This window comes from Salminus brasiliensis, chromosome 21 (assembly GCF_030463535.1).
Source record: "Salminus brasiliensis chromosome 21, fSalBra1.hap2, whole genome shotgun sequence".
Taxonomy (NCBI): Eukaryota; Metazoa; Chordata; class Actinopteri; order Characiformes; family Bryconidae; genus Salminus; species Salminus brasiliensis.
The window spans coordinates 28,817,478-28,832,849 of record NC_132898.1 but is presented as its reverse complement, the minus strand read 5'-3'; the positions used below and the strand labels follow the sequence as shown (position 1 = coordinate 28,832,849).

General features: G+C 43.9%; 1 protein-coding gene across 5 annotated transcripts in view; it reads left to right on the top strand.

Annotated features, from left to right (window-relative positions):
• The window catches only part of LOC140543092 (bis(5'-adenosyl)-triphosphatase), a 362,414-nt gene that overhangs the window by 121,029 nt on the left and 226,013 nt on the right, over positions 1–15,372 (top strand). For all 5 annotated transcript variants that reach the window (XR_011978165.1, XM_072666108.1, XM_072666107.1 and 2 more), the window contains one exon: positions 12,004–12,113. Coding sequence is in view for 4 of the 5 variants with exons in the window: in XM_072666106.1 (XP_072522207.1) it covers positions 12,004–12,113 (110 nt within the window). In the remaining variant the exon portion in view is untranslated. The remainder of the gene's footprint in view (positions 1–12,003; positions 12,114–15,372) is intronic.

Here is a 15,372-nt window from a genome sequence, read left to right as displayed (position 1 = left end):
ACCTTATTACACTGTAACATTATAGATTGATATAGCAGTAATACCTTATTACACTAACATTATAGCTTAATATAACAGTAATAAGGCTTTATTACACTGTAAAACTATAGCTTAATATAACAGTAATACGGCCTTATTACACTAACATATAGATTAATATAACAGTAATAAGGCCTTATTACACTAACATTATAGCTTACTATAACAGTAATAAGGCTTTATTACACTAACATTATATATTAATATAACAGTAATAAGGCCTTATTACACTAACATATAGATTAATATAACAGTAATAAGGCCTTATTACACTAACATATAGATTAATATAACAGTAATAAGGCCTTATTGCACTATAACATTATAGATTACTATAACAGTAATAAGGCTTTATTACACTAACATATAGATTAATATAACAGTAATAAGGCTTTATTAAACTAACATATAGATTAATATAACCGTAATAAGGCCTTATTACACTACATATAGATTAATATAACAGTAATAAGGCCTTATTACACTAACATATAGATTAATATAACAGTAATAAGACCTTATTACACTATAACATTATAGATTGATATAACAGTAATACCTTATTACACTAACATTATAGCTTAATATAACAGTAATAAGACCTTATTACACTAACATTATAGATTAATATAACAGTAATAAGGCCTTATTACACTGTAACAATATAGATTAATTTATCAGTAATAAGGCTTTATTAAACTATAACATTTTAGATAAATATAACAGTAATAAGGCCTTATTACACTAATATTCTAGATGAATATAACAGTAATAAGGCCTTATTACACTGTACACTACTAGTTTTTCTCACATTACAAATGAAATACAGCCATTTATATCATCTATTTTTATTCCGTAACATTACATTTTAATAAGGCAGTAATAGTGTGATCCTCACACAGAGCAGTTAGGTCAGTAATGTATTAATAGTCCCACTGCAGTCCTTAATAAGTCCTTAATAGTACCCACGCACTTACAAGTGTACATGTCTTTATCCTCAGAATTAAAAAGGCTGTTATTGTTACTGTGCCGAGTTAATTTGAATAAATGACCTGTATGAACCTAGAGTGAAGTTTAACAGTGTTTACATTAGTCTTTAAAAAAAAATTCTAATTCAGTTTTACAAAATTAAACCATTTAATAATGTTTCATAAGGCCTGCGTACATCAAACAGACAAACTTATAGGAGTAGAACTATATATAGAACTATTGTTAAAAGACTTTGTATAGAACGACACTATATGGACAAAAGTATTGGGACGCCTGCTTATTCATTGTTAATTCTGATATCAAGAGTATTAGAAAAAGAGCTTATCTTGCATTTGTTGGAGTAACTGTCTCTACTGTTGAGGGAAGAAGACTTTTTTACTAGATTTTGGAGGATTGGAGCATTGCTGTGAGGATTTGATTGCATATCAGTGACGGTCTGAAAAGTAGCGTCAGTGAGCTCAGGATGTTGGATGAACACGACCTCCACCTCATCCTCAACTCATCCCAGAAGTATTGGGGATATTCAAGAGAACACAGTTCTTCCACTGCTCCACAGCTCAATGCTGGGGGGCTTTATAACCCTCTAAAGCCCACGCCTGGCATTAGGCAGCATGATACCAATAGGTTCATGTTTACCTGCTCCAGAGAGTTCTATTCTTTTGGCAGTACTTCTCTACAGGGGCTAGACAAGCTGTGTGTGTGTTTGTCAATTAGCACATCTGTGTCAGCAGCAGGTGCAACTTAACAAAGGGTTATTGGTTTTAAGGTTGTGGGTTCGATGCCAGGGTCTGCTGAGCTGCCACTGTTTGAGCACCGGGCTATTAATATTAAGGTTGTGGGTTCGATGCCAGGGTCTGCTGAGCTGCCACTGTTTGAACACCGGGCTATTAATCTTAAGGTTTTGGGTTCGATGCCAGGGTCTGCTGGACTGCCACTGTTTGAACACCGGGTTATTAATCTTAAGGTTGTGGGTTCGATGCCAGGGTCTGCTGAGCTGCCACTGTTTGAACACCGGGTTATTAATCTTAAGGTTGTGGGTTCGATGCCAGGGTCTGCTGAGTTGCCACTGTTTGAGCACAGGGTTACTGGTCTCAGGGTTGTGGGTTTGATATCTGGTCTGCTAAGCTGCCCCAGTTTGAACACCTGGTTATTGATCTTGAGGTTGTGGGTTCGACACCCGGGTCTGCTAAGCTGCCACTGTCAGAACAGTAGGTTCTTGATCACAAGGTTGTGGGTTTAATTCTTGGATCTGCTAAGCTGCCACTGTTTGGAACACCTGGTTATGATCTCAAGGGTGGGTTTGATTATTGTTGCATTCATTAGAAGGGGTGTCCACAAACATTCAGACATGTAGCATATGTCTATATCATGTCTATTTCCACCAATTCTATGCAGCATTTTGCCTGGCCAGGAACCATTTCAGCATCTAAATATTGTCGTGGTTCTACATAGAACCGAACCATTGCCTTTATTAAATAACCCTCGAAGAATCTTCTTTTTTTTTTTAAGAAATCATTCTGGCTGTATGCTTTTGAAAATTGCAGCCTGCGAGGCCTGGCGCGCACACGCAGCCCAGCCTTCCAGTCTGATTGCCTCTCCAAAGACAAGCTCGCAGTGTGGCGGCGGCGGTTGGATTTAATTTCCGACTCGTTCCACTGATGTTTGTATCCTATAGCTTTGCGAAGATGAGAGGCGGATGAAAAGCAGCTCCGCCGCAGCATCTAATGCTCTCCTGCGCGGGGAGGAGAGATGTGCGCTGTGCGCATCAAGCTGATTATGAGCGCTGATCTCGGATCATCCCCGTCCTTGTCCACCTAATCTCATTCATTATGATACGGAAGCAACAGCTGATCCTAGATCAGCAAGTCTAATTGGAGGAAAAAAAAAAATCCATACACACCATCCTGTGGCACAGGGTCACCGTTTTACAACGGGTACTTTATAATTATTTGTTGATTTATTTTATCATTATTTATATAAAAAATTAAATATAATATAATTAATTAATTAATTATAAAATAATGAACATAATATATTTTATGATGGGGATCAGAGAGGGCCCAACATAAATGGTACTACTGCACGTCTTCTAGGAGATGAGAGACTTTGTAGGACTGCCATGTCTTCATATTTGTCAACCTTACAAGGACAGTTCTAACTAGTTCTAACTGTGTGGGCATCAGTTGGCATAGCACAAGACCTAAGGCTGACCTACATTTACATTTATGGCATTTAGCAGATGCTCTTATCCAAGGTTACTCTTATTACAGAGGTGGGTCAGTGTAGTGTTAGGAGTCTTGCCCAAGGACTCTTATTGGTATAGCGCAGCACAGTCACCTAGCCCGGGAATCGAACCCCAGTCTCCCACATGGTGTGGTAGCTCAGTGGCAGGTAGTGGTGTTATCTCTTGTGTCACACCAGCCACACCGACCTGAAGGTAGGGGCAGACCTGAAGATCTGAGGTTGGGCTAAAACATGAGTCAGAAATGCTCATCAAAAAAAGGTTTGGTCTTTTGGAGGAATCCTGGAGGGTTCCTTTTCTCCTCAACCTTGAGGGATTCGATGCAAATGACACTGAAGCTGGAGCTTGAACTGAACTGGCTGTGTTCGCACCTGTTCACACCTGCAGCAAGACTAATGGCAGCTCCAAAAACAGGCCATACAAGCCACTGGAGCAGAGTGAAACTCTGCGTGTCATTATAACGGTCTTATGATAGTCCTGCAATGGTTTCAGGTGATTAACTGAGAGTAACACTGGAGCAGAAGTGTGATTTTGGAGCTATGCTGGCTGTGTTTGCACCTGCAGTGGGTTTGATTGAGGACAATCACACGATTGGCTTCTGCCGCACCTGTAATTAAAAAAAAATGGCAATGGCATTTTTCGCCCCAGCTCTTTTTGTCATGTAACCAGTGCGTTTCGAGATTCTGGCTGGAATACCCAGTTCGGGATGTGCTTACCCTAGTCAGAGCCAATAGTGGTGCAGCACAAGCATGCTGGGCCTGTTACCCATAGGTTGATGAATCATCAACATGCTTGATGCTCAAACATGCTTGTAGCATTTTTGGGGCAGTGGTGGTAATTGAACACAAGGTTACTTGGGTCTGCTATGCCGCCACTGTCAGAACAGTAGGTTTTTGATCACGAAGTTGTGGGTTTGATTCCCGGGTCAATAAAGCTGCCACTGTTTGAACACCGGGTTATTGATTTTAAGGTTGTGGGTTCGATGCCAGGGTCTGCTGAGCTGCCACTGTTTGAGCACAGGGTCACTGATCTCAGGGTTGTGGGTTTGATATCTGGTCTGCTAAGCTGCCCCAGTTTGAACACCAGGTTATTGATCTTGAGGTTGTGGGTTTGATACCTGGGTCTGCTAAGCCGCCACTGTCCGAACAGTAGGTTCTTGATCACATGGGATTGATATCTGGTCTGCTAAACTGCAGACTGTTTGAGGACTGGGTTATTGAACACCTGTTGATTGATCTTAAGGTTGTCGGCTCGATACCCAGGTCTGCTGAGCTGCCACTGTTTGAGGACTGGGTTATTGAACACAGGATTGTGGATTTCATACCCAGGTCTGCTAAGCTGCCACTGTCAGAACAGTAGGTTCTTGATCACAAGGTTGTGGGTTTGATTCCCGGATCTACTAAGCTGCCGCTGTTTGAGCACACAGTTACCAGTCTCAGGGTTGTGGGTTTGATATTTGGTCTGCTAAGCTGCTACTATTGGAACACCTGGTTAATTTGTTGATCACAGTGTTGTGAGTTCAGTACCTGAGCCTGCTAAGCTGCCATTATTTCAACATAGCATTATTGATCACAGGATTGTGGGTTCGATACCCAGGTCTGTTAAGCTGCTACTATTGGAACACTGTGTTATTGATCTCAGAGCTGTGGGTTCGATGCCTGGGTGTCATTGTTGGGTTTTTGAGCCACAGCGTTACTAATTATAATACATTATTGTTATTATTATTTCCCATAAAGTGTGTCTGGAACTCCTGGAATGATGTTCTGGAGTTCTTCGGCTATCACTGCAGCCAAGTGAACAGGAGAATTATGAGCTTCAGCCTGAAGCAAAGAACCTCTGAGGACATATAAATATGGCTGCTAGGCACAAAACACTGGACACTAAATCCCGCAAAAGACTTAGTTTGTATTAATAACAATAGCGAGCTCCAGCAACCGAAGACCATGTCCGTGTCCTTGCCTGCTTTAATACTGTAATCCTTTATAAGACCCGGGCTTTTCACTGTATACGAACAGCCTTATTGATTTGTGTTTATTTTCTCTGAACCATATGTTTACATCTGCTGCTCGGCGGCGTAGGTGCACGACCCACTCCGGCTCTGAGAGCATGCGGCCCGCGAAGGAAAAGCGAGTGTGATTTTTAATGCGCTCCTCTGAGCTTCTGTTGGCTGGGCTGTTACAGTTTTTGTCAATACTTATTTATGGGCTTGTCCGTAAAACAGCATTGTGGGGTGGACTTTTTGACTCAGGAGGTCATCACAAAACAGAGGCAATGGCTTCTACTGTATGACTTGCTAGAGGAGGCTGAGCATGGCATTGTAAATGAGCTGGTCTTGTGAAGAACACTGCTTCACATAGAATGGTTTTAATTGCTTGGATGTTCTTTAAAAAGAGAAATTTAGTGGTTCTTCAGGCCTGTATTTATACACTCATTCAATTGAGCACTTTTAAAGGAACCAAAAGTGGTCCTACTATGGCATTTCTTAAAAGAACCATTTTTTGCATGCTTATTTTCTATCTGTCCATGGCTGAAATAGACTTAGGCTGGTGAAACGTAAGTCTGATCTAGTCTAGGTTGGGCAGAAAACATCTAAATACTAATACTAATAATAATATTTAAATAATTCTCTAAGTGCTAAGAGATTTGAGCCAGCAACTTGAAGGTTGTGGGGTCAAATCCTATGATTGACTAGTCACTTAATCCTCCACTGCCCAAGGCCAATTGTGCTCTCTTGGACTCCAGCTGCCGATAACAAAACGGCATGGCTCGGGATTCGAACTTATGACCCCCTGGCCATAGTAGCAACACACTGAGCCTTAACTTAACCCCCTCATTCAAAGCACTCCTTAAAACTAGCAATGCTCCCAAGTGATGAGGAATGAGAGCACCATCAATTGGACAATTGTGCTCTCTCCGACTCTGGCTGCTGATGGCAAAGCGGCATTGCTTAGGCCCAGGGATTTGACCTTTTGACCCCTGTAGTATCGTAGTGGCAATGCGTTAGCAGATCATGCAGAGCCCAGCATACCACAATTAAATGTAACTTAATGTGTCACATCAGAAGCATCAAGTGAGCTGGGATGCGTCAGAGCAGGCAAAATGTGATGATGCGAGGAGCGTGACTGGGATTGTAATAAGCAATGTATCTCATATTTGAGGCCTCGTGATGTGATCCTTTGGGGACACGGAAAAACGTCCAGCAGAGATGCCTTTGCATAACAATGACCACATTTCCTGTGTCTGTGCATTTCTGATGTGTTTTCTGCCAGGACACGCTTTGCACTCGGAACGTGTTCCCAGGTAAGAGTCCAGGTATCTCTGGCTTCCCGTGTTGCAGTGTTGCCTGTGAGCGTTTTTCCGAATTAGTCCGCAGATTATTGCATCTGAGGAGGATCGGAGCGCTGTATCAAACTCGTAGCGGCCTCCTGGATTTGGGCGATTACACGGCCGAGCAGCGGGCGGCGCGCTCAAGGTTGCAGATAACGATTAGGCGCGTGACCCCCGGCGTGACCCCTGCCGCGAAACCTGCGCGAGCCGACTGCTTCCGTGGCCCATTCTGGAGGGGAGCCGTGGAAAAACACATTAGATTACAAAGCTGATAAGTGATTACACAGAGGACACCAAGCGTTGCGCATCACCCACACTCCAGGCGAAGGCCTACCTGCGCTCACTCCCACAGGAAAAGCCATTATCCGACCTGACGATGGACTGGACTGATAACACCGAGCATTAAGGACATGTAAATGATCATTAATTGGATCATTGCCGTGCGCACCAAACTAATTGCAGCATTCTAACTCTTAATTGCCGAATGCTTGGATTCCGTTTAGAATGTTAATGGCCGGGACAGCTGGTGCACACACGCTTCCTCCTCTGTTTTCCATTTTTTTCCCCTCTTCCCTCCTTGCTTTTGGAAAGTCTTCCGGGACAGTGTCCAATACACAGCCAGGGTTCCTAAGCGTGCCCAAATTCTGTGTGTATGTGTCTGTGTATGTGTGTACGCAGGCCTCCAAACCAGGCAGATTCTACGCATGTGCCAGTGTAGGCGGGCCTGTCTGCATGTTGCCGTGTCTCTGTGCACCTGTGGCTGTGTGAGTGTGTGAGAGAGAGAGAGAGAGAGAGAGAGAGAAAGAAAGTGTGCGAGAGAGCAAGTGCCACAGACTAAAATGCTCTCATAATGCCTCATTATCTCCAGGCCGCAGCTTTGCTCCTCTACGCACCCAAAGACCCTCCAAGACTCTTCCACAAGCCTAATTTAACCCTATTACAATAATTCATACATAGCCAAAAAGCCCAGCCTCTTCCACTCATTATATATAATTACATTGAGAGCAAACAGTCGTGGGCATATGCCAATTCATTCCACTGTATTTTGGTCCCCTTCGTTGGGCAAATCTGCTTTGGGTTTTTCCCGGTCTTGGGAGAACTGCTTACCCTCTGTTTTTTGTTTTTTTTTGTTTATCATCAATCATTTAATCGAAATGATTAAACTTAGGAAAAACATCCAGCAGATGCATAACAATGATCATATTTTCTGTGTCTGTGCATTTCCGATGTGTTTTTTGCCAGGACTCGGATTGTTTTCCCGGGTAAAAGTCCAAGCATCAGGCTTCCCTATTGCCTATGTGCGGTTTTCCGATATTTCATTTAATCAAAATAATGAAACTCAATGGGAAATCTGATATGACATATCTGCTAGCCGTATGTGCACATCAGTCAGAAATGATTGGGCATCTATTGCAAAAACAGTTTTGCTTGGTAGGTAAATCTGTCCATACATGACCTCAGAACCTACAGCAGCGCATCCAACAGTAAAGGCAGCAATAGTGTAAAGTTGCTGCCTGCATCTACAGCTGTCTACAGCTAATAGCCTAAACACCTAGCCACAGTAACTCAAGTGTATACCCAAAAGACGTGACTCAGACTCACACTCAAATATGCCATAACATTAAGACCACCTCCTTGTTTCTACACTGATTGTCTATTCTGTCAGCTCCACTCACTATATAGGAGCACTCTGTAGTTCTACAATTCCAGGCTGTAGTCCATCTGTTTCAATGCATACTTAGTTAGCCTGCTGGTGGTATGAGTAGTGGTTCAGACACAGCTATGTGCAAAGCAGTGACTGAAAGCCGTCCACCAACCAGAAATATCCAGCCAACAGCAGCGTCCTGTGGGGAGCATCCTGTGAGTCCACTGACAAAGAGCTAGAGGATGACCAACACAAGCAGAGTCTAATAGAGTGGACAGTGAGTGGATAGACACAGTGTTTAAACCCTCCAGCAGCACTGCTGTGTAGTGTAGTGTACTGTATGGAAAAGAAGGTGGTGGAGGTCAAGTCGAGGTCTGAGGCCAAGAAAACCCTCTGAGAGAAATCAGAAACCCTGTTTGGGATTTTAGCAGACTCTGAAGTGGACACCTGCACATCTGCATACCACCTTTATGGAGACGTCATCAGAAGAAACACTTTCCTGCATTTTTGCCACAAAATGTCCATTGCCCACTACTGCTTTAGTGATGAGGGGCACCAAATCTGAGCTAAACTCCTAGCTAAACTCCTATTCATATGATTTTAAAAGGCTCAAAATAGAGATTCACCCATTTTTTGGCTTTTATTTTCAATATATGTAGATAAAAAAGCACAAACAGCTACAGTTATTGCATGTGTTAAAGAGCTTAATGCCCGATTCAGCTGCAGACGCCCATAGTGGCAGATTCCAGCAGTTTTTTTTACTCTTCCCCCAGCCCTGTGCAGGTTTTTGGGATGTGAGGGCAGATGTGCCACATTTTTTAGTATTTTTTTGTAGCCTATTGATCTGATCTGAGCTCTCCCGGTGAGCTTCCCCAAAACAGAGTGAAAAAGAGAGAGTGGCCCGCCAGTCGATATATTTGTTAGGGCGGGTGGAGAATATGAGGCCTCCCAGAGACTGCAGATCCCTTTGCCACATTATGGATTATTCTTTGTCTGAGACGCTGCCATCTCTGATACTTTTTTTTTTTTTTTTTTTTTTTTTTTTGTCACTGACAGGGCCCATTGAAACGCTTTTAAAAATAGCCCAGCGTCTGTTTGTTTGTCTCGGCGCGTCTACAGTATGCTCTGGAACTGTTGTCTTGGCCGAGCCGAGCCGCAGTCCTTCCTCATTAATGCGATCCCGGACGTGTTGACTTTGCTTCAAGTCTAATCATCGTTTCAAGTGAAGTGTTTACGGCTCTTGGGCCTAGCGAAGCCATTCGTCAGGAGTTTTTCCGTCTTTTCTGATAATCCTCGACAGAAAACTGGACTAAGCTCAAGTTTAAAAGGTGTATTTTATGGGAACCTGTGCTTTTTTGCTTCTTTTTTTAAATACATACAGTAAAAATCACAAAGCATACTGAGCCTAAGCCCCAGCCAAACACAGCAGTCAATCACAGAGCCACTGATGACACTAAGAACTACTGCATTAGACAACAAGCAAGGCTTGATCTCTTCAATACCTGTTACCACAGTCCAGACCTATCAGGACTATGATTTGATGATGTTCATAATGACCGTTAGGAATGGTCAGGTGCAATGCAAATTCCAAAACTCAAAAATACAAAAATGCTTTGTGGGGGCCTTGTCCCAACAATTAGCAGCCATGGGCACGCTCTAATGCGGCTGCCTAGCACTGGGGATTGCATGATATTTGGTAGTCAGTGCCAATTTTGATGCCACAAAAAAAAAAAAAAAAAAAAAAAAAAAAAAAAAAAAAAAAAAAATATATATATATATATATATATATATATATATATATATATATATATATTTATTTTTTTCATACATTTAAATAAATAAATTATCCCCACCAACAAGAGTGGGGTGGATCTTAATAAAGTAAATAAATGTAAAAAAGTAATCAAAAAGAAACTTTAAAAACATTAAAATCCAAATCAAATGAATGTTATGTTGGCACAGCATGTCTACTGCAGTGCCCAGCTGCCTGAAATATGGTCAGAAATAATGCCAGCTGCCCAGTTGTAATAAATAACAAGCCAAACTATTCAAACTACAAAACCACTGGCATGTAGCCTTCAGGTATTTTATTTATTTTATTTATTATTATTATTTTTTTTTTTTTATGAAATAATTGTGCTATAAAACTCACTCGACCTGTCAACAGTGGTGTCCAGCCTGGACATCAACAAGCTAAACGGGTTGGTCAGAACATGAAGAGCGCTGACCTGGTTCCTGGTATCAGGTTCGTAGTATCAGCATTGGGGTATTATAACCACGATGTCTGGTACCGAAGTATCGGTTCTCATGGCATCGATGGGGATCCCCCATTAAACACCTGAACATTAAAATGATTGATGGTGACGTGTTTTCCGCTAGCTATTTTCTTAGTTTGGAATGCAGTTAAGGAATTGTAGTTAGCAGGAATGGTGGCGGTCAAGTTAAGGTCTGGAAGACCAGGAGAACTTTCTAAGCAACTGCTGACTGTTGGGACAAGGCCTCAGAAGGAAGAGATTTTGTCATTTGTCATCAAGTCATAGCCCTACCAAGATAATTAAGGTCTAAGAGGAAAAAAAAAGTTTGTAGGATTGCTGGAAAGACGATTAGGCCAAGTAAGAGCTTCAGGAAGATTCAGCAGACTCTTCAGTGGTGGTGCACTGTTCTACTGTAAATATGGCCTTCATGGAAAAGCCATCATAAAACAACCCTTTCCTGCATCCCCCCTACAAATTCCTACTGCAAATTCCTACTGCTCATTAGAACTGATAGAGTGCTGTTACTGCAGACAGGCTGTAGCTCTTTCAGTAAGGTTCAATACAGGGCAGCCAATCAGAGCTTGATAAAGGTAAAGGTTTCAGGTCCAGAGGTTCGCGGACACAGGGAATTGTAGTACACTGAGATGCTGGAGCTGTCGTCTCACTGCTTACATGCGATCACTCAGGTTTGTGGACGCTGGAGCAGATGGATGCTAGCGTTTCAGGGCGCTCCCGTGTCTGTGTTACCTTCTGGCTCTCTCCTTTTATTGAGGCTGTTACAGTCAGACCTGTCAGAGTCGTCAGACACACTCTGATACTGCCCAACGTTCTCTGCTCTCCATAAAATCCTCTCAGAACTAACTCTCTCATTTTACCTTCTCTGAGTAAATGCTCACCCAGCCCGACCTGCTGGAGGACTGCCCACTGAGGTCCCCTCTACCTGCGTCAGACCAGCTGCCACCTACCGGTCCAACCATCAGGCTTCTCACCCACCACCACCCATACCAGACCAGCGGCACACCCTCCTACCACTGCTACCTGTTTAATGGCCGTGTTAAAACCTTAATGGACTCGTAACTATCTGCCACTATTAATATCACCACTGTTAACTGTTAATCTGTTGTATCTGGTTTGGTCATTTTTTATCAATAATGTTTAAATAGTTCTGACCAGAGGAGGACAGGCCGGGTCCCCATTGTGAGTCTTGGTTCCTCCCAAGGTTTCTTCCTCCAGCTCTGAGGGAGTTTTTCCTTGCCACTGTCACCGTTGGCTGCTCACTGGGGGTCTCTGCTTACTTCTCTGTCTTTTACTAATTACTAATTATGTAAAGCTGCTTTGTGACGACAGCAGTTGTAAAAAGCTTTACAAATAAATTTGACTTGACTTGATTGCCCCGCATCTGAACAACACTGCAGAACATTGATGCTTTAATCACTGTAGCTACACATGCTAAACCTGACTCTCTATCCTCCCTCTCTCTCTCTCTCTCTCTCTCTCTCTCTCAGAGCGATGGCTACACTCCGCTTCGGACAGCACGTCATAAAAGCCACAGCCGTGTTTCTGCGAACAGAACTGACCTTTGCTCTGGTCAATCGGAAGCCTGTGGTCCCTGGCCGTATCCTTTTAATGACCCCTCCGTTGCCTGGAGGATTAGCGACAAGCTGAGGAGGCAGAAAGAAAAAGGTAGGATGCTCGTCTCCCTCTGTGTGTCTCTCTCTCTCCCTCCCTCTCTCTCTCTCACTCTCTCTCTCTCTCTCCCATAAACACGCAAACAAACACACAACACTCTCTGTCTGTCTGTCTGGCCCCCTCTGGTTTCCTCCGTTTGTTTAAGAACATGGTGTGCTCGATGGAGCGGCATTGTGGTTTGCTCATCGTTGCTCAGCAACAGTTTGCTCTTGGTTGAGTTCGGGTTGACCTTCGGGTAGGGCCACATAAACAGATGTTTACAGCATGACCCTGCTGGAGAGAGGTTCTCGTAGGGGGGGGGGGGGGGGGGTATAAAAATAAAAAATAAAAAAAAGAACAGCCGGACTAGAAAAATACAGGATAGGCCGTCTGATTGGTTAAAAGTTGCCTGTTTTCTTGTGCCTTTGACAACTTGGAAGACACTGGAAGAAAAGACAAGCATCTTGGAATCATCATGGGTTGTACCTTCACCTCCTGCAATTAAATTTTTCCCGTTTCTGAAGCTAAAGACCTTTTTTTCCCCCCTTAGTTTTGTCTATTAATCTTATTGCTCAATGTGCAAATGCAGGCCTCGCATATATTTGCATGATTTCCATCGCTGATTTGTTTGAATAATGCGCTCCCTTTCTTTTCGGAATGATAATAAGTCCTTGGCTTTGTTGGAGCGATCTTCAAGCGCTGTTCCGCCTTACGTAACCCCTCCGTGTTTAGATTAAGTGCGTATGGAAATAGGTTTTTCACTGTATTATGGGGCATTGCTGTGCGCGGCTGAAGGCTTGAGAGGGAGCAGTGTTGCACAGCAATGAGGAATACATTAGCATCATGTAAGCACGAGTGCGAGAGTCCGAGCCGAGCGAGAGAGGAGCGCAAGCTAGGGCGCTTCTTTTGGCTAAGATTTTGGTGATCATTTGGAAGCTAAAGGTCAAGAGTGTGTATGAACATGTGGATGTACGGCAGAAGGAGTGCGGTATACATGGCGAAGCGGTTGCCAACTACTGCCTGGAAAGTTCTAGGCAGTTCTAGCACGTATCTGTTGTCAGAATTTTTCGTAGGTTGTAGGTGCCTTCCTCACAAAGCCGCCTTCTAAGGTACAGACTTATGAGACAGCTTAGGTAGCAAGGCATCGAGGCAGACGCCTTCTGTTTAGGACACAGCCGTTGTGTCTACCTACCGCTTCAATACTCCAGCCAAGATCGATCGATGCTGAGGTTGAGCCGTGCCGCTCACAATGCTAATTCACTGACGGCTAGCTAATGTATGGATCTTGCCATTGTCTCAATAATCGCAGGTAGCGATAAGTAAGTAGGTACTTCTCAGGCTGCCTCTACAACTCCTGTAAACATGGGCAGAGGTGAAGAGTCTCCATGCTATTCCTGTGCCGTGCTGAGAGCCTCCTGCACTCGGCTTGGCATGTAGCAGCTTTAACGAAAGCCGCCTCTTTGTTCGCGTACCTGCGCCGAGAGCAGTTAGGAGTAGGAGACGTCGCACAGCAAAGATCTTAGCGCCCTTGGCAGCTGTCAGACAGCAGGACGGCTCCTGAAGAACAGGCACCGGGGCAGAGGGAGGGAGTTCCTCTGGAGAGGAAAGGAAATCCGACCGGCTTTGGGCAGCGCAGTTGGAATCAGTTGGAGTGTGTCTCGACACAGTCCGAGCCTGTAGCTACTGCTGGAAAGGCGTCGTAGAGCCCACCTCCCTACCTCTCCCTTTCCCAATCTCTGCTTTCAATCACACACTTCTTTACTCTTGGCTACAACCTATTCCGTAGGTGCCTGAACAGTGGAGCAAGTGGTGCACCTCCATCTTATTAAGGCCAGAGCAAACACACACACACAAACACCACACACACTATGTCTCTCCTCATCGAGCTGGAGAGAGGGTTAGCAGTGAGGGCCAGCATTGCGCTGGTTGAAGGGGCAAAAAGTAACAGATCCTTGAGGAACTTGGATGTTGGAGGTTCTTTAATTTGACCCTTTGGAGGAACCTCTTAAGATGCTTTGAGGGACCTTCAGGAAGAACAAGGTCCTCAAAGCACTGCAAGAGGCTCCTCCACAGTTTCAGATCGATGCATTCCAAAGGTTTCTCAAGAATCTTGTGCTTTTAACAGTGTAGGACAGTGGGGTCTCTGGAAGAAGGCATTTACCCTGTTTACTACGTTTACCCTGCTTACAGATCCAGAGCTGATTTCAGGTGGTCTGACCTGGTATTTGAGAGTCAAGGTGGTCATCAGAGTAGAAACATGCCCTACGCTATGGTAAGCCAGCTATGTATTCAGGTCTTCCTTAGAGTTTAATGGACTTGCTGGTCATCAGGCTGGTCATACTGGTGGACTGCGTTGGGAAAGCAATTGGCAATACTGTGTGTGTGTTTGCTGACCAGAATGACAAGCATCACCCATTCATGACCAAGCTGGTTGACCAATATGACAAAAATGGTCAACCAGCTTGGTCAGGAATGGGTGGTGCTTGTCATTCTGGTCAGCAAACACACACACAGTATTGCCAATAGAATAGGACTCTCTGGAGCAGATAAACATGAACCCATTGGCACCATGCTGCCTAATGCCAGGCGTGGGCTAGAGTGGAACTAGCAGTGGAACTGAGTTCTCTCTGGACTGATGGATGATGGTGCTCCATCTGGTACTTTTGGGATTAGTTGGTGAGTTGGGGGATGATGAGGTGGGTGGAGTGGTCATCATCCAACATCCCGACCTCATACCTAATACCTAATGGTATCGTGGCTGACTGCAGTCAAATTCTCACAGCAATGCTCCTCCAAAACCTAGTAGAACGCCTTCCAGCAAAAGCAGGATCAACCCTTTCCTTTTTTCTTTTTTTCTTTTTTTTTTTTACTACCCTTGATTTCAAAAGAAACGATGCAAGAGCTGGTGTCCCAATACTTTTGTCAAACCTAGTTAAAGCATTCTTACTTAGCAGAACAGTTCGGCACTTGTTCCTTCCCTGACTTTTCCCTGAGTTTGCTCTCATCTCTCTCCCTTTCTCTCTTTCGAGCTGCTGACACATCTCCCCAACTCTCACCGCCTGATCCTCTACATCCAGCTCACGTCACTATACAACACACCGGCACCGCTCCACTAACACCGCGTTGCGAACTCTGAGGCTTTATTTCCCCCCTGAAGCCCCAAGCTCAGCATGTTTCCTGCAGCTCCTCCAAGGTTAACTCTTCTG